The 26,008-nt window shown below is 43.9% G+C and overlaps 2 protein-coding genes across 7 annotated transcripts in view; both read right to left on the bottom strand.

Moving 5' to 3' along the window:
• Positions 1-1,248, bottom strand: part of DNAH6 (dynein axonemal heavy chain 6) — a 131,369-nt gene extending 130,121 nt beyond the window's left edge. Inside the window, exon 1 of the mRNA XM_079959035.1 lies at positions 745-1,248. The gene's annotated coding sequence lies outside the window, so the exon portion shown is untranslated. The remainder of the gene's footprint in view (positions 1-744) is intronic.
• Positions 1,249-6,223: 4,975 nt separating this feature from the next.
• TRABD2A (TraB domain containing 2A) overlaps positions 6,224-26,008 on the bottom strand; it is a 114,806-nt gene continuing 95,021 nt past the window's right edge. For 5 of the 6 annotated variants that reach the window (XM_079959541.1, XM_079959542.1, XM_079959539.1 and 2 more), the window contains 3 exons: positions 15,372-15,462; positions 10,527-10,790; positions 6,224-7,433 (listed from right to left, as the gene is read on the bottom strand). In XM_079959541.1, coding sequence (XP_079815667.1) covers positions 7,244-7,433; positions 10,527-10,790; positions 15,372-15,462 — 545 coding nt within the window. In that variant the 3' untranslated portion in view covers positions 6,224-7,243. The remainder of the gene's footprint in view (positions 7,434-10,526; positions 10,791-15,371; positions 15,463-26,008) is intronic. The other variant, XM_079959544.1, reaches the window with a different exon arrangement.

Genomic DNA, 26,008 nt, shown 5'->3' with positions numbered 1-26,008 from the left:
ACGTGTGGCACCTTTTTTCGAGGAGAAAAGCACTGGTCAAAAGTGTGGCACCTTTTTTCGAGGAGAAAAGCACTGGTCAAACGTGTGGCACCTTTTTTCGAGGAGAAAAGCACTGGTCAAACGTGTGGCACCTTTTTTCGAGGAGAAAAGCACTGGTCAAACGTGTGGCACCTTTTTTCGAGGAGAAAAGCACTGGTCAAACGTGTGGCACCTTTTTTCGAGGAGAAAAGCACTGGTCAAACGTGTGGCACCTTTTTTCGAGGAGAAAAGCACTGGTCAAACGTGTGGCACCTTTTTTCGAGGAGAAAAGCACTGGTCAAACGTGTGGCACCTTTTTTCGAGGAGAAAAGCACTGGTCAAACGTGTGGCACCTTTTTTCGAGGAGAAAAGCACTGGTCAAAAGTGTGGCACCTTTTTTCAAGGAGAAAAGCACTGGTGCTGCTGCTGCTGCTGCTGCTGACTGCAGCTCTCATGGAAGGCAACAGGTGGAGTGGTTTAAGTGTTGGGCTTGGGGCCCTGGGAGACCAGGGTTCAAATCCCACTTGCCCATAAAGCTCACAGGGTGACCACAGGCCAGCCACTGCCCCTTCGCCTATCCTACCTCACAGGGTTGTTGTGAGGTGGAGTGGTGCGAGCTCCTTCAATGCACTAAACAATAATAATAATAATAATAAATCAAAAAGGGGGGTGGGCGGAGAGAGGAGGAGGCGGCCAGGGATGAATGGCTGAGCAGAGACAAAATACCTTATGCCCAAAAGGAGAGCTTTCAAAAAGTCGCGTGCCGGTGCCGGGAAGTCCGAGCGTCCCCACTTCTTCGCATTCAAGAAAAGGAAGAAAAGCGGCAGAAACTTCTCCGCTCTCCAGAGAGTCCTCCCGTTGCCAGGCAACCTCCCGCCTAACTCAATTTCCCATGGTTCCTCGGGCGGGACGCGGAGGAGGCGGAGGGTCTCCATGGTTACTGGAAGCGGCGGCTCGCGCGCTTTCCCTCGCAGCAGTCGAGCAAGGCGGCGAGGCCCGCCCTCGGTTTCTCGCCCGTCGAAACTTAAAAGCGCGGGAAGGGCATCCAGCTCCCTTCAGCTTTTTGCCCGCGCCGAGCAGCTGCCTCCCCTCAGCGAACGAAGCCTTTTCCCTCCAACCATTTGCACATGATTCTCGTTATTATTCCGCCAAATTGCCTACCCCATTGTAAAACAACCGGCGCTGTAGAAACAGAAGTTCTTTAACACGCTGACGCGCTACAAGTGCTTCCAACATACACTTAGCCGATGATGCTTATACAGTACAATGGTACCTCAGGTTACAGACGCTTCAGGTTACAGACTCCGCTAACCCAGAAATAATACCTCGGCTTAAGGACTTTACCTCAGGATGCGAACAGAAATCGCGCAGCAGCGGGAGGCCCCATTAGCTAAAGCGGTGCTTCAGGTTAAGAACAGTTTCAGGTTAAGAACGGACCTCCAGAACGAATTAAGTTCTTAACCTGAGGTACCACTGTACTGTATAACAAACCTGTCGGGTTAGACATTATTCCCATACAGCAAGGAGCGCAGCGGGCAGAAAATGCCTTTCTAAAAACCCCGCCGAAGTATTGCCACGACGCAATAGCACCAACTGCCGGCATTGCATTTTGCTATAATTTCCTTTGTGCCTAGCCGGGGTTTAGAGGTCGGTCGGATCTAACATAAAGCAACGTGCTGCTCTTGCCTCCCAAATCCTATCCCCACATCGCTTGGGCGACATCTAGTGTCAAAGCCTAGGGTTGAAAGTGCCTTCGTATTTCTTTATTTTTATTTGGCAGGGCTTCGTAACGTGTTTATTGCAGATGCGACGTGCTGTTTGCACGAACTGTCAGGTGAAAATGCAAGCAGCCGCTTTCCAGAACGGAAATATAGCGTGAGAAGAGTCAGGCTGGCACGCTTCACCGACAAATGCATGAAAATTAACAATCAGCAATTTCGACAGACACACAAACAGCATATAAAATATAAACGCACGCTAAAATCCTTCTGAATGCCCAAGCTGCACAGAGAGATGCCATGCTATGCTAGTGCTTATATCCCGTTTCTTGAAAATGAATAAAATTTAAAATATAATTTAAAAAATGGAATAAACTGTTATGTGAAATAAAATAGAAAACAAAAACAAGGAAGTTCCCAAAACACAGAACTCAGCGATAGTATTTATATACTTACAATATCAAAACCTTTCTGACATTTTCTGCTAGGAATATTTTTTTCAAAACAAATCCGTATCTTTTTTGGGGGGGAGGGTATTCCAACTTTGTCCTCACTCTTATCAAGTAGGTTGATTTAATTTGAAAGTTCTGTAGATTCCTTAAACCAATTATTTCATAAGCCTCTTCATATCCGACCATAATGCAGTAAAGATGGTGATGAAGTTAACAACAACTGGTACCTTTAGATGGAGGATGAATGACACCCTATTTAGAGATGAAGAAGTTTGTAAAAAGGCTCAGAAGACTTTAAAGGATTATTTTGAAATTAATATGAGGACCAATATAGAAAAAAGAATTATCTGGGACGCAAGCAAAGCAGTGATGAGAGGATTTTTGATACAACAGAATGTAATTAAAAAGAAAAGCCAGAATGAAAAAAAGAGAAAATCTTGGAGAAAATAAAAGAGGGGGAAAGGAAATTGAGATCAAAGCCAAAATCACAGGATATCTTGAAAGAAATTAAACTATATCAGACACAATATATGGAGCTGATGAATCAAGAAATAGAGTGGAAAATTAAGCAAATGAGACAGAAGACTTTTGAATCGGCTGATAAATGTGGTAAACTGCTGGCTTGGCAAATAAGGAAGAGACAAAAATTGAATACAGTTACAAATTTAGAAGTGGATGGAAAGAGCATCTATAAACCAACAGAAATTAGGGATTGCTTCCAGAAATATTTCAGACAATTGTATAAACAAGGTCCTCAGAGTGATACGGATATAGAACAGTTTTTGGAGAAAAATGGACTGAAAAAGATCTCTCAGGAAAGTAAAAGGATTTTGAACCAGAAAATAACAGAGCAAGAAATAGAAGGTGCCATTCAAAATATGGCATTGGGTAAATCTCCAGGACCAGATGGATTGACTTCTAAATACTATAAGATTTTGAAAGAGTGGTTAATACAACCTTTGAAAGAAGTTTGCAATGAAATTTTGGAGGGAAAGAAGGCACCAGATACGTGGAAAGAAGCTTTTATCACACTTATACCAAAGACTGAGATAGAAAAGACTCAACTTAAAAACTACCGCCCAATCTCCTTATTAAATGTGGATTACAAAATTTTTGCTGATATTTTAGCGAAAAGGTTGAAAGTAGTCTTGATGGAGGAGATACATAGGGACCAAGCAGGCTTTCTTCCGAGAAGACATTTGTCAGATAATGTAAGGAACATAGTTGATATTTTGGAAAAACTGGAAGTGAATATTAACACTAAAGCCGTTTTGATATTTGTGGACGCCGAAAAAGCCTTTGATAATATTTCATGGAGTTTTATGATAAAAAATCTTCGGGGGGTGGGGGTAGGCCAAGGGTTTAAAAATGGTATAAGTGCGATATATTTTGAGCAAAAAGCAAAACTAATTGTAAATAATGTGGTTACAGAAGAAATTCCTATTGAAAAAGGGACACGTCAGGGATGCCCAATCTCTCCATTACTTTTTATATCGGTCCTGGAGGTCTTGCTGAACATGATCAGAAAGGACCAGTTGGTTAAAGGAATACAGGTCGGAGTTAAACAATATAAATTGAGAGCCTTTGCAGATGATTTAGTACTTACACTGCAAGAGCCTGAATCTAGTACCAAAAGAGTATTAGAACTAATTCAAGAGTTTGGTCAAGTAGCAGGATTTAAACTAAACAAGTCTAAAACGAAGGTTTTGGAGAAAAATCTAACAGTATTGGAGAAAGAAAAGTTTCAGAAGGAGACAGGGTTAACTGTGGTTAGGAAAGTGAAATATTTGGGTATAAATATGACATCTAAAAATTTGAATTTATTTAAAGATAATTACGAGAAAACCTGGACGGAAGTAAAAAAAGACTTAGAAATTTGGTCAAATATGAAGTTTTCCTTGTTGGGTCGAATTTCAGTTATAAAAATGAATGTACTGCCTAGAATGTTGTTTTTGTTCCAAACATTGCAAATAGTGGATAAGATGGATTGTTTTAAGAAATGGCAGAAAGATATTTCTAAGTTTGTCTGGCAGGGCAAGAAGCCTAGAATAAAATTTAAGATATTAACTGATGTGAAAGAAAGGGGCGGATTTGCCCTGCCAGACTTTAAATTGTATTATGAATCAGCAGCGTTTTGCTGGTTGAAAGAATGGCTACTTCTAGAGAATACTGATACTTTGGACTTAGAAGGTTATGACAATTTTTTTGGATGGCATGCATACCTGTGGTACGACAAGGTAAAAGTTCACAAGGGTTTCAAAAATCATATTGTCAGGAAAGCATTATATAATGTCTGGATTAGATATAAAGACTTGTTGGAAAGTAAAACTCCAAGGTGGTTGTCGCCAATGGAGGCAAAAGCCGTTAAAAAATTGGCCGAGATATTGGGAAATTTTGGAGCAAGAAGGAGACAGACTGAAATTGCAAAGTTTTGAGAAGTTAAAAGGGAAAGTGAGAGACTGGCTGCATTATTATCAGATAATGGAAGCCTTTAAACTAGACAGGAAAGTCGGCTTCCAGGTGGAAAAATCAAAATTAGAAACTGAACTGTTAGAACCTAGTATTAAGAATTTGTCAAAAATGTATAACTTGCTGTTGAAATGGAATATACAAGATGAAATGGTTAAATCTGCAATGATTAAATGGGCGCAGGATATTGGTCATGACATAATGTTTGCTGACTGGGAAAAGTTATGGACCACTGGGATGAAATTCACGGCATGTAGTGCCTTGAGAGAAAATATTATGAAAATGATTTATAGGTGGTACATGACCCCAGTCAAGCTTGCGAAAATCTACCATTCGCCCGAGAACAAATGTTGGAAGTGTAAAGAAAGAGAAGGAACATTCTTTCACCTTTGGTGGACGTGCCCAAGGATTAAGGCTTTCTGGGAACTGATCTATAATGAACTGAAAAAGGTACTTAGGTACACCTTTCCTAAGAAACCAGAGGCCTTTCTCCTGGGCATGGTCGGCCAATCGGTTGTAAAGAAGGATAGAACTTTTTTTATGTATGCTACAACAGCAGCAAGAATTCTTATAGCAAAGTACTGGAAGACACAAGACCTACCCACCGTGGAAGAGTGGCAGATGAAAGTGATTGACTACATGGGCCTGGCAGAGATGACGAGCAGAATCCGAGACCAGGGAAGAGCAACGGCGGAAGAAGATTGGAAAAAATTTAAAGACTATTTAAAGAAATATTCCAAAATTAGTGAATGCTAGATTGATGTTGAATAAGAAAAATAGGGGTTAATAGCGATAATGGTTAAGTGGAAGAAATTGAATGTTTTTATAATAAATTTGAAAGTAAGGGAGGGATTTGTTAATTAATTAATTCGACATGAGAATGCAGAAAGGGGAGGTACGAGGAAGTCGGGAGAGTAAGAAATATGAAATTAAGAGTTGGAAATTATACATGTTGCATGTTAAAAAAAACAAAAAAACATAAGCCTCTTCATAAATAATTGTAAGACAGGAAAAAATCAATAATGAGAACTAATTATTCCAGAATGACTACAGATCTTGGTTCTATACGCACAAATGAGATTCATTAGAATTCCTCAGGTGCCGCAAAGGCAAATAGAACCAGTCCCAATGCAGCTTGCACTCAGCACCAGGTGTAAACAGCACCAAATGCAAGCCTCAAAATGAAAAAGTGCCATTTGCAAGTCCCACAGTCAAGGAGCAGTCAGGAGCACACTTCGTTCTTTGCACTGGGGTGCTCTTTAATTTCAGCACCCAGTTTTCTGTTCGGTTCATATCCATGCTTAAGATGCCAGGTGATGAATACCCTGTGTTTTTCTCTGACAGGGACTCAAGGCAGCTTGCAGATAAAACAGGCAAACTCCACTCCCTCCATCTACCAAAAGAGGCCTTTCTTGCACACTGGACAAAAGTGGTTCCCCCTTCCTGCTCCATTCAAAACAGTCTGGTTCCAGCAGCAAGCAGCGAGGTGACTGTGTGCATTTCTGATTCCACCCACCCACCCAAGTTCTTATCACTTTGAGAAATAAATATATACTGGAGACGAAACAAGGTGTAATTATTTATTATCGCTGTTGTATTAGGATTTCTAAGGCTTTTCCAGTACCCGGTTCATCCACTTGGCTCCTGAACCTGCCTCTGTCCATAGCTGCTTCAAGGCAAAATTAAGGTTAGGCAGATCACGGAGGTAGAAAGCATAATAGGCAAGATGACCAGTAGAGGAACAAGACAAAAGAGGTGCAGCATCCGCATCCCATGTAAAATCTTTTAAGGGATAGTCACCAGCTCCAGGCTAGGATCTAGCAACCCTTTGGAAAGGGCAGGAAAAATAAAACACTTGCTTATTTCAGAAATGGTTCAAATTACGCGGGAGAGAGGAGCAAGCTTTTGAGCTGGCATACACACCAATATTTAAGAAGCAAAGCTTTTCCTGACATTAAAAAGGTAACTTGTGAAAAGCATCACCTCCTAAAGACTGTGTGTGTGTGTTCAGCTATCGTTAAAAACACAGGAATGGGTCCAGTAAAAAGTGACAAGTACAGTACAAAGAGTACAGAGGTTGGGGGCAGAAAAGGCAGTGATAACACTGAAACAGATGGTTGTGTGGATCTGCAAAGAGCAGAAAACACTTCATTCCAAACAGTACAATTATGGCCAAATTAATACCTTCAAGTCCAAGTTCATATTGCTTTGAGAAGCTCAAAGCTCGTTATAGCGACCACATAGAAACAACAAACAAATCCCCAAATTGTTTTCAAGTCAGTTTCATACAGCTAAATAACAGCTATGTTACATATACATTCCCCAAAATCATCATGGGATAACATGAAAGAATTCTTCTGCAAGAGAAGGATAAATAATGGCTTTCATCAAAAACAGCTTCTCCTGTATTGGGCACGGTCAAACCAGTTAATCATGTTAATGGTCCATTTTCAGGAAAAGGATGAGGCAAAAAATAAAAATAAAAAATCCATATAGATGATCTGCCCTTCAGAAAAGTTGTTCTTTTCTCGTTTCACCCCAGATCCTTTGAAAAAAGATAAAAATATGCAGTTCTACATGGAAGGTTCACGCCAACATCAGTATAATCACTGAGGGCAACACGAAAGTCAATATCATGGTGGAGAAGAACAGAAATAGCCCACTGGAGCAGTTGGTGTCTGTCTGGATGTGACTGGATCGTCCGTGGCCCCGTGGTTGCGGCTCGACGGTAATGTACCCATTAATTATACGAATCCGAGGAGGCGGATCAGTGGTACTACAAGGAAAAAAGAGAAAGAACAACAATGTCATTCATACACAATCAGCAGCAAAATAAACACATGCCAAAAGGTGCATTTGCACCATAAGATAGAATTACATGGTACGCATTACAAGAAATACAGTATAGGGATTCTGTCAAATATGGCAGCTTAAAATTGAGTTCTCCCTGCTCCCTTTTGTAATATATAGTAAAGTATACCCCATCTTCTGATGTCACCACCTGTGCATTTACCTGCCCTCACTAGTCCCAGCCAATGACGCAGAGTGGGTGCAGGAAAATGCACATGCCTTATGGGGGTAGGACCCAGGGTTTCACTATACATTACACAGCAGGGAAAACATCACATGCACTGTTGCTTATAATAGCACGCCCAGGTTTCTCATAACTGTAGCTCCATCCCAATATCTAGTATTTCCATACCACTTCACATGCATTATCTAAGGGCCCCTTATAACTAGGCTTGTGACCTGCTCCTTATTTCCAGGGCCAATTCCTTATTTAGGATTAAAATGCAGCGCCAACTCCCTCTTGGGTTACTGCAATGCGCTTTACTCCAGACCTATACCTCTTCTTCCAATATATTGAGCACTTTCCCAATAGCACGCTAACGGGATTTTGGAGAATCCGTTTTTTAAAAAATGCTTCCTAAAATGGTGCTACTCCTAAAGTGCTGCCAGATCTTATGCTGTTACTGTGTACCTTACCATACCCACTTATTTTTCTTTTGGTCCTTTCTGAGCCACAGCTGTTCCTCAAGTACCACATCGTTGGCCAGAGCTAATCTACATCGACCAGCACGACCTTAATGTTTGAAGTTCACTGTCTCACCAATCTGAAAACCCTTTCCCTGTTTATTTATTTGTGCACACTTTGAGCCTTCCCCTTGGTGAGAATATAGATACAATAAAGATAGCACATATGGATGAAGGATAGCAAGGAAAGCCAAATCTGAGGAGGCCAGCAAAATTAAAATCAGATGTCCACAAAGCTCAGGTGAGCAGACGGAAAGAGCCATGGGAACAGCCACTCATACAAAGAAGTGTGAGCATCTCCTTCTACAGCATGGGTTGGCAAACTAAGGCCCGGGGACCGGATCTGGCCCAATTGCCTTCTCAATCCGGCCCATGGACAATCCGGGAATCAGCGTGTTTTTACATGAGTAGAATGTGTGCTTTTATTTAACATGCATCTCTGGGTTATTTGTGGGGCATATGAATTCATTCATTATTATTTTTCAAAATATAGTCTGGCCCCCCACAAGGTCCGAGGGACAGTGGACCGGCCCCCTGCTGAAAAAGTTTGTTGACCTCTGTTCTACAGGCTGAAGCGAAAAGCTGACATCAGCTTGAATTACCTCCTGCCTACCCCGTCTTAAAACTCTTGAGATACAAATTGTCGTCAAATTCCAGGCAAAAACTGAAGAGCACATGTGCCAAACCAATAAAATAAAAAGCATATTAATTTCAATTATGCCAGACTGCTCGTGCCATCCGGCTGCCATGCTCTGTTTCAGCTTTCAATTGGCCAAGTGCATTAAGCCAAAAAAGAAGAAGAGGAGTGGAGTGGGGGGTGGGGGGAAGGCTTTGGGAATTTGAAAGCAATTAGTACCCCTTTAAAACACTTACCTCTCTGTAGCTAAAAGCCCCCACAGGACATTCACACACCAGTGGAAAGAAGCCAGCTGGCAATTTAACACCAGAACAGTAGTGACAGCAAAGAAAAAAACCATATAAGAGCCCAGGCCAAAAGCAACGCAGTGAGACCAACTTCATAACTGCATGAAATTGGCAGCTCAGCCCTTCTTTGTTCATTGCTCCAGGTTATTAAAGGCCCAGCCCCAAACACAAAAGAGTGAAGGTTTATAATATAAGCTGTCAAGGATCTCTTCCTATATTTTCAGAAATTTGTGTAGAGGGTTGACTTTTGCTAGGATGTTAAACAGGGATTGTGGGAGGGGGGCAGTTGCCTTGTTTCTTATATTTCTACAGTGACAGACAGCTACTGCTGCTAATAATAGTAATCATTATAACCACAACAATAGAGAGCTTCTGATTATATTCTTATTTACCCCCTGTGAAAGATAACCAGACACTCGTTTTCCTGGATTTATTTCTGTTAACATCTACCTGTCACAGGATATCTGTATTTACTGCCCCAAGCTTTTATGATCTTCGGCTTATTATCATATTTTCAATTTCAGTATTAAAGGGCTCCCTTTTGTTGTTTCTTGTAGATGTGGAAGTGTCCCTTATTTTCCCTTCTGCCTCAGTAACGTAACTTGCCCGTTTAGGAACTGTGAGGTAGTGGCACATTTAAGTAGTTCAGGCCTACAACTAGATTTGAACCAGGGACTTATTGCCTCACAGGTCACACACACTGTGTTACACCAGCTATACACAATCATGAAGACGAAGCAGTGCAGAAGACGTAGCCAATTTGATGCCCTCCAGTTGCTGGATGCCAATTTCTGTCAGCCCCAGCCAGCATCGCCAACACTCAGGAAATATGGGAGATGTAGTCCAACAAGACCTGCAGGGCACCAGGTTGGCTACCCCTACAGATTATGAATTAGGTCATAATCAGGCACTCATTGTGGCAGAGGGGTCTTCGGCCCCTCAATATTTGCTGGCAGGGGGCTGGGACCCATCCATGTTGAGGGGGCAGGGGAGGCCAAGTGCAAAATCATATGTGCAACATGCTCGGCCTCCTCCCAACCACCTGCGTCACGTTTGTGTGACATCATACATGCGCCATCACATCGTAGGGAATAGATCGAGCAGGGAGCCCAGAGTGGCACAGCTTCCTCTCTCACACTCAGCCTTTGAACCACGCCATGCTGGGCTCCCTGCTCAGTTTCCTCCCGATGACGCGCATGCGTTGCACGTCACACGTATGACATCACACATGTGATGCACGCCAGCCCCCAAATCTGGAGCACAAAACAGCACCTCTGGTCATAATAAAAAGCCTCACCTGGTTAATTCTGCTGCTGTGCAGCAGTTGAAACCACTGCCAGTAGGAGGAAGCTGGCACCCCCAGCCTCAATTGCTCAAAGAGCATCATGCTCTACCTCAACCTGCTCATTACCTTTCCTCGATGCGTACCCAGAGGTCATTGAACTGGCGCAAGCGCTGCTTCTTCTGCTGCTTCTTTTTCTTCTTTTTGTATTTCCTGTCCACTTTGTCCAGCAGGTCAATGCTTTCTGGCAGAAGCAAATGAGGCAGCAGCTCCTCTTCCTCCTCCTCTTTCTGCGGATGTTGCTGGGGAGAGTGGAGCTCCTGAGAGATGATGTAGGAGGCGTATTCTGGGGAAGATGAAGAGAGGGCAGACAGCACCTTCTGATGCTTCCCACTAGAGAGAAAAATAAAATGTGGTTGAAAGGAATTTGAGGGAAGATGGTTGGGTACATGAATGTCTTCCATATATATTGAGAGAGAGAGAGAGAGAGATAAAAACCTGAATGGTTAGGCGTATTTTTCAGTCTACCGTATATCATTGCAAACATCTTGCCTCACTGAAAATTCCAACAAGACTTCAACAACAGGACAAACTACCTGCTCTTTAAAAAAGAAGCAGTAGCTCAGTCTTAATAGCTTCATGCTAGTTATAACTCTGTATAAAAAGGAAGGCTTGACACTTGACAATAAAGCAGGCTGCACAACAAATAAATCCCCACCCACCCCATATAGTCAGGAAAACACTTAAATTCAACTGAAGTGGATTTGATTATGCAGCTGCTAAGCATTTCATAGGACCAGACTGCAACTTTCCATGCAATAGTGCAATGCCCCCAAAGCATTGGGTTCCATATTTGTTGCTGAAGTCTTCCCTACCACACAGGAGTCTTCCAAATTAGTATCCATGGAGATAATAAAAGTGCTCTGAAGAACAACATTTCAAACTGCACTTCATGCAGTGAAAGATCAGACCTTTGTCATGCCATTCTCCAACCTATGCAGATATTCGATGTTACCATAAAGAAGCAATGCAGAAGCAAGCAGCGGCAGCTATGTCAGCTGCTGGTGGCTGGAAAGCCAGACAGGATGTTTGTGACTGTTACCATGGCAAGAAAGGGGCAGTCCATTCTCCGTATTGAGCACCGGATGTTAGCTCAGTGTGTGACATATGACCTGTACAGGATGTACATGGGTGGAGTTTTTTTATTCTCTCTGTTGTTGTAAAGAGTGCAGACATCTTTATCTGTATGGCTGCTAAAGACAGAAATAAAGACATGTAGATACATTTCTGTCTGAGTCTATTTCCCCTCCCTGGGGAGCAGGGAGGAGAGAGAAGCAATGGTGTGTTTTTCTCACAGTCTGGGAAAAATCGCCGATACAGACCTCGCCTGTTTACCTGCCGGGAGTCGCAGGGGGAGGTCAAAAGGAATTCAGCCGGTGCCTGGAGAGGTAGGCACATTCCTCTGACCGAGGCTATAATTCCAACATTCTCATCTATCTCAAATGGTGTGCCGAGAGGAGGAGGAGGAGTTTGAAGAGGAGTTTGGACTTGATATCCCACCTTTCACTCCCCTTAAGGAGTCTCAAAGCAGCTCACAGTCTCCTTTCCCTTCCTCCCCCCACAACAAACACTCTGTGAGGTGAGTGAGGCTGAGAGACTTCAGAGAAGTGTGACTGGCCAGTAGCTACATGTGGAGGAGCGGAGACGCAAACCCGGTTCACCAGATTACGAGTCTACTGCTCTTAACGACTACACCATACTGGCTCTCTGAGAAAAAGTTAGTGTGCTGGAGGAAGTAAGTGTAAACTTAGTGGAGCCTCTTGTGATCCTGGAGAACTATTCACAAAGGTTACTGAAATCTGGGATCCCCTCCAAACCAGTGCAAAAGTTTTGCAATCGTTACAACATCGGGGTTTGGGATGTTAACTACAAACCATAGTTTGATGTATTAATTACTCAGTATGGGGGGGGGCTGCAAAATGTGGGCTTTGTGCTGCAAAACCATTGCAAAACTTTGGCACCTGTTTGGAGGGGGTCCCAGATTTCGGGGTTCATAGTTAATGAGGCCGTGACAGAACGATCCAGAGTCACAACAGAATTGGCTACCTTCTAAAAGTAAATCCTTCGGGCTCCAATAATGAAATGTCTCTCCAGTTTTAATACAGAAGAAAATCCAACTCATATTATCAAAAATGCTGCTCCAATGCTACAAGAAAGGAGATTCCGACTAAACATCAGGAAGAACTTTCAGGCAATAAGACCTGTTCAGCAGTGGAACAGACTCCCACAAGAGGTGGTAGACTCTCCTTCCTTGAAGGTTTTTAAGAAGAGGTTGGGTGGCCATCTGTCATGGATGCTTTAGCTGAGATTCCTGCGTTGCAGGGCGTTAAACTAAATGACCTTAGGGTCGCTTCCAACACTAATATTCTATGATTCTATCATATCAAAATCTAGACTGTATAGAAAGTAATCTGAGATTGCCAAAGGGTAGCTAATCAGAAATAGGGAGGGGGGATCACACCCAATCCTTTAAAAATGCATACTGGGGCAATGTACAGTGGAAGGAAATACTGACAAAATATAGGGTGGTTCTTTCTCTTGCAAGGCTCAGATGCACTTACAGAAGAGAAGGGAATGTAAAACAAGAATCCTTTAATTCTCAGTCAAATGTACTCACTGAACCTGAACTCAGGAATAGGATTGTAAAATAAGTTTCAGACAGACCGATCAAAGACTGAAAAACTTGGGATGGAATGCAAAAGCCTGCTAGGAGGTCGCAGATGGACTTAGGAAAGACCCTGAATTTGTTTTCCAAAAAAAGAAAATGAAGCAGGGAATAGCCCTAGGCTTGGATAAGTAGGAGTGGTGTTAGCTTACAATTCACTGACCACTTAGCTTGTGGTCCTCACCACTGAATCTGATGAGTCAATGATCTGTGACTCACCCCTGAAGAATGTTTGGGGTCCTAGGCAGATAAGGAGGCAGAGGAGAAAGGCGAGAGCCACTTCAGCCATTAGAGTTTGCAGAAAGAGGTAAGGTAAAGGTAAAGGTACCCCTGCCCGTACGGGCCAGTCTTGACAGACTCTGGGGTTGTGCGCCCATCTCACTTAAGAGGCCAGGGGCCAGCGCTGTCCGGAGACACTTCCGGGTCACGTGGCCAGCGTGACATCGCTGCTCTGGCGAGCCAGAGCCGCACACTGAAACGCCGTTTACCTTCCCGCTGGTAAGCGGCCCCTATTTATCTACTTGCACCCGGAGGTGCTTTCGAACTGCTAGGTTGGCAGGCGCTGGGACCGAGCAGCGGGAGCGCACCCCGCCGCAGGGATTCGAACCGCCGACCTTTCGATCGGCAAGTCCTAGGCGCTGAGGCTTTAACCCACAGCGCCACCTGTGTCCCGCAGAAAGAGGTAGCAGAAGTTAAAGGGAATATTCGCTTTTGTTCTGTGGAAATGTCAGTGAACATGTAATCACTCCTACTCTAAGCTAGTAAAAGCTCCTGTTCACTTTGGGATGGTGCAGATATAATGAAGCGGCTCTTATCTACAATTGATCTTTGAAAGAGAAATCAGTAACGTCAAGTGTTTTTATTTATTTAGTTCAAAGTTTTAATTGAAAAAAGTTAAGGGCGCACTGGTTATTTTTATAGGTAACTTTGCCCTGGTGAGTTACAATAATACAGAATGGGGAAATTTTTTTAAAAGGCAACCTCTTTTCCTCACACTGAGTAGTAGTTTTCACTTACTGAATTTTAAGTTACCTACATTTCCTCCAATATTTCATTCATGCATTCATTCATTCATTCTGTATTCAACCCTTCCTCCCAAATATCTCAACAAGGCACCTACTTTCTGAGTTTGATCATACATTATTTAAAAAAAAAGATTAAATTTGTTTGAGGGTGGTGATTACTCAATTAAGCATTTAATCTGACAGATAGCCCTATTATACGGAAGCTCACAATCTGGAAGATACAAACCAATAAAAATCCATATATTAGAGGCACCCTACAATACACAATAGGGACGCAGGTGGCACTGTGGGTTAAAGCCTCAGCGCCTAGGACTTGCCGATCGAAAGGTCGGTGGTTCGAATCCCTGCGGCGGGGTGCGCTCCCGCTGCTCGGTCCCAGCGCCTGCCAACCTAGCAGTTCGAAAGCACCTCCGGGTGCAAGTAGATAAATAGGGACCGCTTACCAGCGGGAAGGTAAACGGCGTTTCCGTGTGCGGCTCTGGCTCGCCAGAGCAGCGATGTCACGCTGGCCACGTGACCCGGAAGTGTCTCCGGACAGCGCTGGCCCCTGGCCTCTTAAGTGAGATGGGCGCACAACCCCAGAGTCTGTCAAGACTGGCCCGTACGGGCAGGGGTACCTTTACCTTTACAATACACAATGTAAGAGCAGCACTTCAAATCTTGTGATTGTTTATGCAGGGTGAGGCTTACTTGCAACCCCCCTTATTTTATTCAAATTGGCACCCCTGTACCTTTGTGTCTTGTGACTAGCTCACACATCTGTGATACTGACTTGGTGAATGGAACACCAAGTCATGACTTCAGTGTGAGAATGAATCATCACAGATACATGAACTCAGAAAAATATTCCTATCACTTCAGACAGCATATTTTCAAGTGAACAGGTGGCACAATCTGCTACCAGTAACTAAGTATATGTCAATCAAGTGATTTCAACAGCCCTTTAAGGAAAATGGAAGAAACCAGAGTGCCACGGATGCATAAATTTGCGTAATTTATTCTGGATATACAATAATGGCAACTGGTTATATATTTTAATTGAATGATTGGTTTAGTCTCTAGATTAATATTCTGTCCTTGTTTCATCATAGTGCTCAAGGCAGTGTCCTTAACCCAAGAACTGATTCCAACCTGTTTATCTTCATCAATATGGTTGCATCACGTGCCCTGAAACCAGGAAATAATTAATCCCACAAAGATAAAGACTGAAGACATGTTTGTTACCTGTTGGTGGCATGTCCAGCAGGGGTATGGTCAACTTCATATCCTTTTCTCCTCAAAACATCGATCACTGTATTGTTGCCCATGAAATGACCTATAGCCAAGGAAGAAGAGTATTAAGCTCTGCTGCCAAATAACAAAATTGCATACAGTTCAGATTAGTGCCAATGAAGAATCTAGATAAACACCTGTCTTATTGACCTTAGGAGTACACAATACAGTAGATCAAACCAAACTGCACAGGAGAATGGAATCACAAGTTTTCCAAGTTACAGATAAATTATTGAGGTTGCAAAATTGTTGCATTAGTCTTATATCTTAAAACAGAATAAAAAGAAAGCATCTATACTACCTTTGGCATACAGTACTTCTTGATTATATTTGTTGGGGGAAAGAACCGATGAACGAATAGTTTAATGTAAAGAGGTCCACAAATGTTACATTCATCAGTACGGAGTTCCCTCTTTGTCTTTAAACTACCACAGGATTATTTGATAGCATAGTTGAGTCTGTTATCGTATGCACACTTACACAGAATAAAATCTCATGCAGTGCAGCGGGACTTGCTTCTGAGGAAGGATACACAGTGCTGCATTAAACACCTTTTAAGCTAAATAGCATTGTGCCTTTGAGAAGGAAGTCATTAAAAAGAGAGGGTCTTTCCCCCCAATAAGAAGGAGTAACTGATCGGGCCTCAAGATCAAAGAGAAACATTCTCAACAATTGTGGGAAAATGTAGGACTAAAAGTACAAAGTGGAAAATGAAGCAGACACAAAAAAACGCACGTGTGCAAAGCATTCCCGCCCCCCTCCCTGACCCAGGGGTTCTTAAAATGCATATAATGAGATTTTTCATTATTTCCCCACTCAACAATGTGCCAGTACTTGACAAACTATACACCCGAAGGATTATACCCTCTTGCAGTAACCCATCTCTCTCCGCCCCCAGAATAAGACAATAAAATTAAACTGGGGCAAGGACCTTCTCTTTGTATGGCTGGAGTGTTCACCTCCTTTTTCCCCCCAAGTCTAGCAAATAAGAGATGCATTAATACTTTGCTTCTGTTCCCAAAGCACAGGCAACAGCCCCAGTCCTCCAGCAGTCACAGAACAATTTCTATGTTGAATTTTAAAAATTAAGAAATCCATCCTCACACTATTTTTTGAATTATTTAAAGAAAAAGAAGAAGCCACAAACAACTGTGAGTGAGGGGGGATTCACCCTCCCAAAGTGTAAGATCAAACAGTCCTTCTTGATGGGGGGCTCTGCCCACAGAGGCATGATAGGGAGCGTAGGCCTCTTTCACCTGTTTTCTATTTTGGCCTAACACACTTGAATGCCCCCAAAGAGAAAAGCCCTGAGCTCTTGTCCCATCAGTAAGCCCCCCTCCTCCTCTTTTTGTACTCGGCTCTCCATTATCCCCATGTAGGTGAAGTGATGGATTTGAGAGGTCAATTTACTCTGGCAGTGGGTAGGCAGCCATGAATCTCTATTCTTCTGTTCAAACTCAAAAAAAAAAAAAGAAAAAAAAGGGGGGGGAGAAGCTTCTTGCGTGTATGAGCTCTGCCAGACACTATACCAGAGAGTTAGTAAGACACAAACTTCTAATCCAGATAGAAATGGAGTGAGATTGGTCGTCTCTGCTCAAATAAACACTATGGTTTCATGGTTCTCTTTTACACACACACACACACACACACACACACACAGAGAGAGAGAGAGAGAGAGAGAGAGAGAGAGAGAGTCTGATTTGCGATTTCAAGACTTGACAATGGATCGATTTCCAAAGTCCAAAGGCGGGGGGGGGGGGGGGAGGTGGAAGTTTGCAGACTTCTGCTTCACGCTAAAAAGTCAGCATTTAAAATGAAGCCAGAATATCAGTGTATTTGGGGCTGTTTCACAGCTTCTATTTTAGGTTGTACTCCTAAAATCATGGTTCTCCAAACATTTGCTACCCAGAGCTGTTTCTCTTTAGGATTTAAACTGGAAGTGTATGACTTCTGCACCCTAGAATAGTTTTTTATATAGATATCCTTAACTAGACCCAAAAACAACGGGAGAGGCATCTTCACTTCAACTGTGGGATAACTCACTTTAGTATTTGTTTTCCATGGTAATGCCTTCTGCTTTTCCCTAAGCCACTCAAGAGCTTAGGAATGTGGACTGTGCTCCCTGAACAATGATGATGTACTTCCAGGATTCTCACTGCCCTTGTCAGCTGTAGCTTGGATTGCATCCACACTCCCAGCCTTGGGATGATGTCACTATTTGAACGCAGCAGCGGATGGAGGGAATCAGTGTTGCGGGGCGGACTTTCTACTCTAGGGGGCAAGCAGGGAGGGAAAGGAATCCACCCAACATGCCAGCTTCTTCTTTTTAATAGACACTTTCAGGCCTGCTAGTGGCACACTACTGATTATTACATTCTGGGTCAAGTTATACAGGATGTATAGGCAGGCAAGTTATCAGCTGCACAATTACCAAGCAAAAACAAACAACCAGGAGGTGTTATGAGATCTATCAGGACTATGTCAGTTAGATGCCGCTCCCTTCAGAGCCTTGATTCACTACAGCAGCTATTAGTCACAATCAAAACAAATCACACAAATGCCAGTTGCAAGAATCTATGCTTGGTCATTACAAACCCACTTTTCTTCAAAAGAAGATCACGCACCTAGATTTCAGTTGGAAAGGACCCTGAGGATCTAGTGTCTAGTCCATGGGTAGGCAAACTAAGGCCCGGGGGCCGGATCCGGCCCAATCGCCTTCTAAATCTGGCCTGCGGACGGTCCGGGAATCAGCGTGTTTTTACGTGAGTAGAATGTGTGCTTTTATTTAAAATGCATCTCTTGGTTATTTGTGGGGCATAGGAATTCGTTCATTATTATTTTTTCAAAATATAGTCCGGCCCCCCACAAGGTCTGAGGGACAGTGGACCGGCTCCCTGCTGAAAAAGTTTGCCGACCCCTGATCAAGTCCAAGCCCACGCAATGCAGGAATATGCAGCTGTCCCATATGGGAACTGAACCTTAGAGCTGCATACAAAATTTTTTCATCCTCATTAGGATAACTGTGATTGTCTGCAGGCTCCCTGTTAAGCATGCATTTGGCGACAAGTCTTTTTTTGCCTCTGCTTATTGGTAGAAATAACTCTTTAGAGTCAATACCAAAGAATTGGTTTTCCTACTATGCTGATTTATTATCACTGTCACAAAGAGGTAGCATAATGAAGGGTAGCAAATAGTATTACCCATGTTAAACAACAGCAGCGTCACAGGAGACTTTTTAATAAACAATCTAATAACTGAATGATCGGGAGGTATGCACTAGATGAGTGACTGGTGTCCCCATGAGAGGATGGATTATGTTTTCTAGCCTCATTACTCATGGCTGAATTTAACAATGTAATGCTGTCCTATAGGTGTAAAAATATATTTGCTGCATCCCTCGGGGTCCCCTGCAACTCCACGATTCTATGATCAGCTTTTAAGCAAAGTATTAGTACAAACAATGTAATCTGCTCATTTGATAGCAAGTTATCTAGTAGCTGGTAGAGCACAATGATTAAAGAAACTGAACTCTAAATCAGGAAATCACACTTGCACCATAAACCTAGGAGGTCACCTTAAATAAGCCAATCACTGACAGTCCCCACCCCTAATTCTGCAACGTTTAAATAAGACTGACTTAATTTATGAGGCTGTTGTAACCTTTACAAGTTCGAACACTAAAACGTTTTATAAATGCTAATCATTTGAGTGATGATGATTTAGTTCTACTACCTCTAGGAGAAAATTTCCACAGAATTTCCTGACCCCACTATCATCTGAGGTGCATTTCCATTGCTGTACCTAATAAGCAAACTGCGTGGACATTGAGCATGTGCTACCACACAAACAGGACGCGGGTGGCGCTGTGGTCTAAACCACTGTGCCTCTTGGGCATGCCGATCAGAAGGTTGGTGGTTCGACTCCCCGCGACGGGGTGAGCTCCTGTTGCTCGGTCCCAGCTCCTGCCAACCTAGCAGTTTGAAAGCACTTCAAAGTACAAGTAGATAAATAGGTACTGTTCTGGTGGGAAGGTAAACGGTGTTTCCGTGCGCTGCTCTGGTTCACCAGAAGCAGCTTAGTCATGCTGGCTACATGACCCGGAAGCTGTATGCCGGCTCCCTCGGCCAGAAAAGCGAGATGAGTGCTGCAACCCCAGAGTCGGCCATGACTGGACCTAATGGTCAGGGGTCCCTTTATCTTTACCTTTACCACACAAACATACACACAAAATAGCAAACCCAACTCTGTGTGCCATTCCTTTTGCAGCCAACAGATCACCATCCTCATAAAGAAGGGGGAACCCAAAAGTTATCAGCAGTACTAGAAATATTTAGGCAGGGGTATTAAAAGGGATTTAAAATTAAGAACTGAGCATGCTCAGTGTTTGGGGAAGGAGAGAAATGAAGAGATGGAATGGAGTATATTGAAAGAAGATGTTGCTGGCTGGCTGGAAAACTGAACAGGATATATTAGTTTTCATTTACGGTTAGCTGCCTAGGAGGCCTGCTGTCAAGGGTAGAGTATAAATATTTTAAATCTATCAATTGTAAATAGATGCTCAGACACTAAGCGAAGGCATGTTTTTTGTTCCACCTCTCTGTGCTCCTTGGAACATTGCACAGCTGTTCCTCCCCCCCCCCTCAAAATATATATATTTTAAGAACAGTTTGTCCCTAGTCAGCAACCTATTAAAAGAGAGAGGAGAAATAAAGGCTAGATTTCAGACAGGGCATGGGTTGCAAGTTCAGCACCATTAGTTTCTACCTATGAGTTCACAGAAAACCAAAGGCACAAAGGCATGTTAACAGCGCCAGAGGCCTTGACAGAAGCATCTGCTCTGTGCAGTGCAGCCACTCTCCTTGAGACGCAAGCATTTGTGGAGCTCAGGGCTAAGGCTGTGTTTTCCTGCCTAATGTTGCTGTTGCAGGAGTCCCTGTCCACCACCACCTGTCAGCTGCAGTGCAGACTGTGTCAAGAATTCTTGGTGTATCCTGAAGGAAAGGAGGTATGGAGGATGTCATCACTACTTGAGTATTGGGAGAAGGAAATCGATGCTGCTTGAGATCTCTTTACTCTGGTGGGATGCGAGTGGCGCTGTGGTCTAAACCACTGAGCCTCTTGGGCTTGCTGATCAGAAGATCAGCGGGTCGAATCCCGTTGTTCGGTCCCTGCTCCTGCCAACCTAGCAGTTCAAAAGCACACCAGCGCAAGTAGATAAATAGGTACCGCTCTGGCGGGAAGGTAAACAGCATTTCCATGTGCTCTGGTTTCCGTCACGGTGTCCCATTGCACCAGAAGTGGTTTAGTCATGCTGCCCACATGACCCGGAAAGCTGTCTGTGGACAAACGCCAGCTCTCTCGGCCTGAAAGCGAGATGAGCGCCACAACCCCATAGTCACCTTTGACTGGACTTAACCATCATGGGGTACTTTACCTTTACCCAGTGCTTTTTTCAGGGGGGATGCAGGGGGACGCATGCCCCTAAACATTTTATGACTCTTTGTACTTTTGTCCATTTACTGTATTTATTTTTCCTGTTCTGAACTATAAAATGGTGGTTTTCTTGAGTCAAAATGAGAGTAGCCCTAAATGTTTTTTAGGGGGCAGCCCTGCCTTTACCACTCTAGTGGGCACAGGGATGGAACCAGGAGAACAGCGCAATTTCTTGCTTCCCTTAGACATTCTCTCTGCTTTATGTGGAAAAACTATGGAGGCTCTTTCCTCTTTGCAATCCCAGTTGCCTAAAGCACAAAAAATATGAATTTCAGCAGACCTTCTCTGTTGTCATTCACTAGAGGAAGAGGAAGTGGCTTAAAGAAGCAAAGGCACAGGTGAAGGACCACGTGATTTAAATATTTTTGGGGGGAGCATAAGAAGAGTAGATGTCCTTAGAATCAGGGGGCTATGCAGGGAAGCAGGTGGGGAAACTCCTGCAGGGGGGGAGTGGGCAGATCGAGCCCCTGGCTCTCCCAACGACATATTTCTAATTTAATCTTCTACTTCCTTCTCTCCTGGCTTGATTTGGTTTCCAAAAAGTCTCAGATGGAGCTTGTTAGCAAGTTGCTTTTTCTGGAGATGTCAGGTGAATTGTGACTCAGCACTTTTCTCTTTGTGGGAGTCTAGGCTGAGTGGCCTTTCCATGAACTCTGGAGCTCTGAATGCACTATCTGCCTCCATGAAGCATAAGCCTGCTTTGGGGGGGGGGTGCCGCTGCAACAATCCCACCATTATCATGTTGCTGCCTCTCAGAAATGGCTAAACAAAACAGAGAGCTGCTGAGCTGGGCTTGTCATTCCTGCTTGTATATACAGTGGTACCTCTGGTTAAGAACTTAATTTGTCCTGGAGGTCCGTTCTTAACCTGAAACTGTTCGTACCATTTAGCTAATGGGGTCTCCCACTGCCGCTGCACGATTTCTGCTCTCATCCTGAGGTAAAGTTCTTAACCCGACGTACTACTTCCGGGTTAGCGTTTGTAACCCAAAGCGTTTGTAACCCAAGGTACCACAGTACAGTGGACGCTCGGGTTGTGAACGTGATCCGTGCGGGATGCACATTCGCAACCTGCAGCAGCCGCAACCCGCAGCAGTGCGTCTGCACACGCGCGGGTTGCAATTCGGCGCATCTGCGCATGCATAAAGCGCGATTTAGCGCTTCTGCCGAAACCCGGAAGTAACCCATTCCGGTACTTCTGGGTTTCGGCAGTCCGCAACCTGAAAAAACGCAACCTGAAGCGTCTGTAACCCAAGATATGACTGTATTGATGGGGGGAATTAAGACTGTCATTCCTCCTGGTTACATATGGAGGAGGGGTTCGTGTTTTAACAGTATAAAATGGAAGTCTTACTTCAAGTTTTAGATGTGTTATATTTTTGAAAATTCCCTGGAGTAAATTAACTGAGGTAGGACTTCTCTCATGCTTGTTTTTGTTTGTTGGTTTGGTATTTCTCATAGAGGGAAGCAAGCGCGTTCAGAAAGAGCTTCTCCTACCTGCAGCCCATTTGTTTTACCACTTCACTCTGCTGTCTGTGCAGATGGACCAGCTCTTATTCCACGCCACTTGGTCATGATGGATGTGGCACAACTTTCCTATGCACTACAGTGGTACCTCTGGATGCAACCAGGATCCGTTCCGGAGCCTCGTTCGCATCCTGAAGCGAACGTAAGACGCGACTGCGTGGGTCGTGTTTCGCCGCTTCTGTGCATGACGTCATTTTAAGCGCCTGCACATGCGCGAATGGAGAAACCCAGAAGTAACACGCTCCGTTAATTCCGGGTCACTGCGGAGCGCAACCCGAAAATATTTAAGCTGAAGTGTATTAATCCTGAGGTGTGACTGTACATCAGAGGTTTTCAACCTTTTTGAGTCCACGGCTCCCTTGACCAACTACAGTCATACCTCGGGTTACAGATGCTTCAGGTTGCGTTTTTTCGGGTTACGGATGCGCCAAAACCCGGAAGTACCGGAATGCGTTACTTCTGGGTTTAGGCAGTTGCGCATGCACAGAAGCGCTGAATCGCAACCCGCTCATCAGCAGACGCAGCGCTGCAGGTTGCGAACGTGCCTCCCGCATGGATCACGTTCGCAACACAAGTGTCCACTGTACATTCTTTCTGCGGCACTCCTGTGGGGCTCAGGAGCCCCATTACGTCACCCTTGCCTGTAGCTTGCAGCCTCTCACCCTTTTTCAAACACCTTTCCTTCTGGAGTGCTCCCTCAGCCTCCTTTCCTCTCCTCTTCCCTCTCCTTGAGAGTCGTGCTGCTGCCAACCCTGGTCTCTGAGCTGCCCCCACCCCTGCCCCAAAGAGAGGTGCCTCCTCACATTGCCCCATAAGGGCCTAGGACTTGTCCGTCCATTCCCAACAGCAAGGGCTGGTGGGCTGGCTGGCTTGGCTCCATCGCCTGCTTGCTTGCCTACACCTCAGCTCCTGGCAACCAGCACCCCTGGCCAGCCCCAGAGGCACCATTTGCCTGCAAAGCTTGTAGCCAGGGCTGCTGCAACAAACAGCTGTGCAAGCCTTTGGGAGGCAGAGATGCAAGTAGGCATCAGAGGAGGAAGGGAAGGAAAGAGGTACAGAGGCCAGTGTTGCCCACGACACCCCAGGGTGCCACAGCACACTGATTGAAAACCTGTGCACTGCATATTCTGGGGAAAGTCGGGGAATTTGGACTGTGTTTCCTTTGAGGTTCCTCACTAGAGTCCTGAAGAACTCAGCAATATGCAAACTGGCACAGCACGCTCAATCTAATCAGTTTTAAGCCTGACCTCACCAAGGATTGATTCTGATGCAATGTTTTGCAGTTCACAGTCCAGGTATATCCTCGAACTGGATGCACAAGGCCAGTTCACACAGCACTGGGGAGACTGATATATGTATCCTGCTTGTTGGCCCTATGTGGCATCTCCTAATCAGAACTTAAAACATAATACAATAGAATTTATAAAAGCAAGCCAAGACCTCAAACCCACAACCAGCTAAAAACAGCAGCAGGATGGGGCCTTAAATCAGCCAGAAGGCTAGGTGAAGAAGAACTCTGCCCAGTCAAGGTAACTAGAATTTAGGTGCCATGACTGAAAAGGCCCTGTCCCACATTCCATATTCCTGGGCCCAAACCATACAACCTTTTGATACTAGCACTTTGAATTGCACCCAGAAACAAGTCCTATATTTGCTGCTCATACAACAGCATCAGTTATGACAGCCACCATAAAAAGAGAGCATGCAACTAAGACCTTTAAATTACTGGGGAAGTGGTTCCTTCCTACCTTCTTCAAATTAACTGCTTAATTAAACAATATCCTTTCCTGTGATTATTCTGCAGCAAGAGAATTAGCCCCTAGGAAATTTTCCTCTAGCAACTGAATCCTACGCACATTTACCAGGGACTGAAGTACGCTCCACTGTATCTTACTTTTGATTACGCGCATGCATACGATCGCTATGTAATAAAACAGAGAAAGAGAGAGAAGGATCCAGAAAGAAAATGAACACAGATAAGGGAAGGGAAATGTGAGAAAGGAGAATCAGAAGATGAACAATGAGATTCATCAGCGTCTATAAATTCATCTCGGAGACATGGAGCAACCCTCTATGTAAAACCCACTATGTAAAGCTCACTGCCAAGCTAGATGTGATGATAAATACGTTACTTTGGATGCTGTGGCATTTTTATTTTTTTACACTGTTAATAACCCACCCCCACTTAACCTGATGAAAACTGAAACACCCTGCAGCACCTGTTAACAATTAGATTCAGGTTAGTTTATTTGTCTCCAGTCATCAGACCATTACAAAGCAAACTTCAATAAACAAAAGGAAATGCCTACCCATGTAAAGTAACACAGGTTTGTAATAAATACAGTGTACACAAACCAATAGCAATTACGTAAAAAATAAGCAAATGTAATATTCTGAATCTCCCTGGCATGTAAACATTTTCCAACCAAAATAACAAACAAAACCTCCTGCAACCACAGCACTTTAGTTGATGCTCTTAGCATAGCACCATGCCTTGTTAGGCCTTAATACGGTTAAACCAACTGCCTCGATCCTGCGAGTCTTCGCCTTCTAGGCCTTTAATGGTTGTTTTAAAAATACAGTGGTACCTCAGGTTAAGTACTTAATTCGTTCCGGAGGTCCGTTCTTAACCTGAAACTGTTCTTAACCCGAAGAACCACTTTAGCTAATGGGGCCTCCCGCTGCTGCTGCGCGATTTCTGTTCTCATCCTGAAGCAAAGTTCTTAACCGGAGGTACTATTTCTGGGTTAGCGGAGTCTGTAACCTGAAGCGTATGTAACCTGAGGTACCACTGTAAGTAAATGCAATGTTTATCATGTCTCTGTAAAATACCTGAAGCAACATATAATGCCATCAAGAATGAAGACCACTTAAGGTTATAAACAAAAACGTTTAAAACCAAATATATATTTAAATCAAACTGAAATCAATTTCTTGCATTTCTTTTCAAATGAATAAAAACACTTCCCCCGCCCCCGCTACCAAAAATGTACAAGAATGACTGGAGGCAGAGCCATAGCTATGGGGCTGGGGGGCTAGCAAGGGGGAAGGGTCCAGAGGGGCACCACTGAGGCGCCCAGCCTCTCTCTGTGTGTGTGTGTACGCTAATGCATGTGGAGGGGTGCTAAACTGGGTCTTTGACCCGGGTGAAATAAAGTCTACTTTTGCCCCTGCCTGGAGGTTTTATGAGGGTAAGCATACACAAGACAGGTGCCATAATCATTCATTCTAATGAGGATAGGAGCAATAAGGCCTCCAGGAGATCTGCTGGTTTGTAGAGGAGCAAGGAGGTTCCTCTGGGTCAGAAATGCAGTAACAAGCTCCTGAAGAACTAGATGAGCCTCTAGATAGAAGATGAACTAGATGAGCCTCTTTGAAGGATTAATCAGATAGCATTTACTACTACTACTACCACCACCACCACCATCCTAATAATAACCGTTTATGGATCGTGCTAAAATCTTACTGGACCCTTCAGGACATTCACTAAAAATAGAGTAACACCCACATGCATTTTGCTGGTACTGTGGAATTAGAAAAGCTTCTTATGGAAACTTCACATAGCGAGAA

This window comes from Podarcis cretensis (genome assembly GCF_951804945.1).
Source record: "Podarcis cretensis genome assembly, chromosome: 17".
NCBI classification, from domain to species: domain Eukaryota; kingdom Metazoa; phylum Chordata; class Lepidosauria; order Squamata; family Lacertidae; genus Podarcis; species Podarcis cretensis.
Note: the sequence above shows the minus strand (reverse complement) of the source record. Positions and strands in the feature narration are given on the sequence as shown.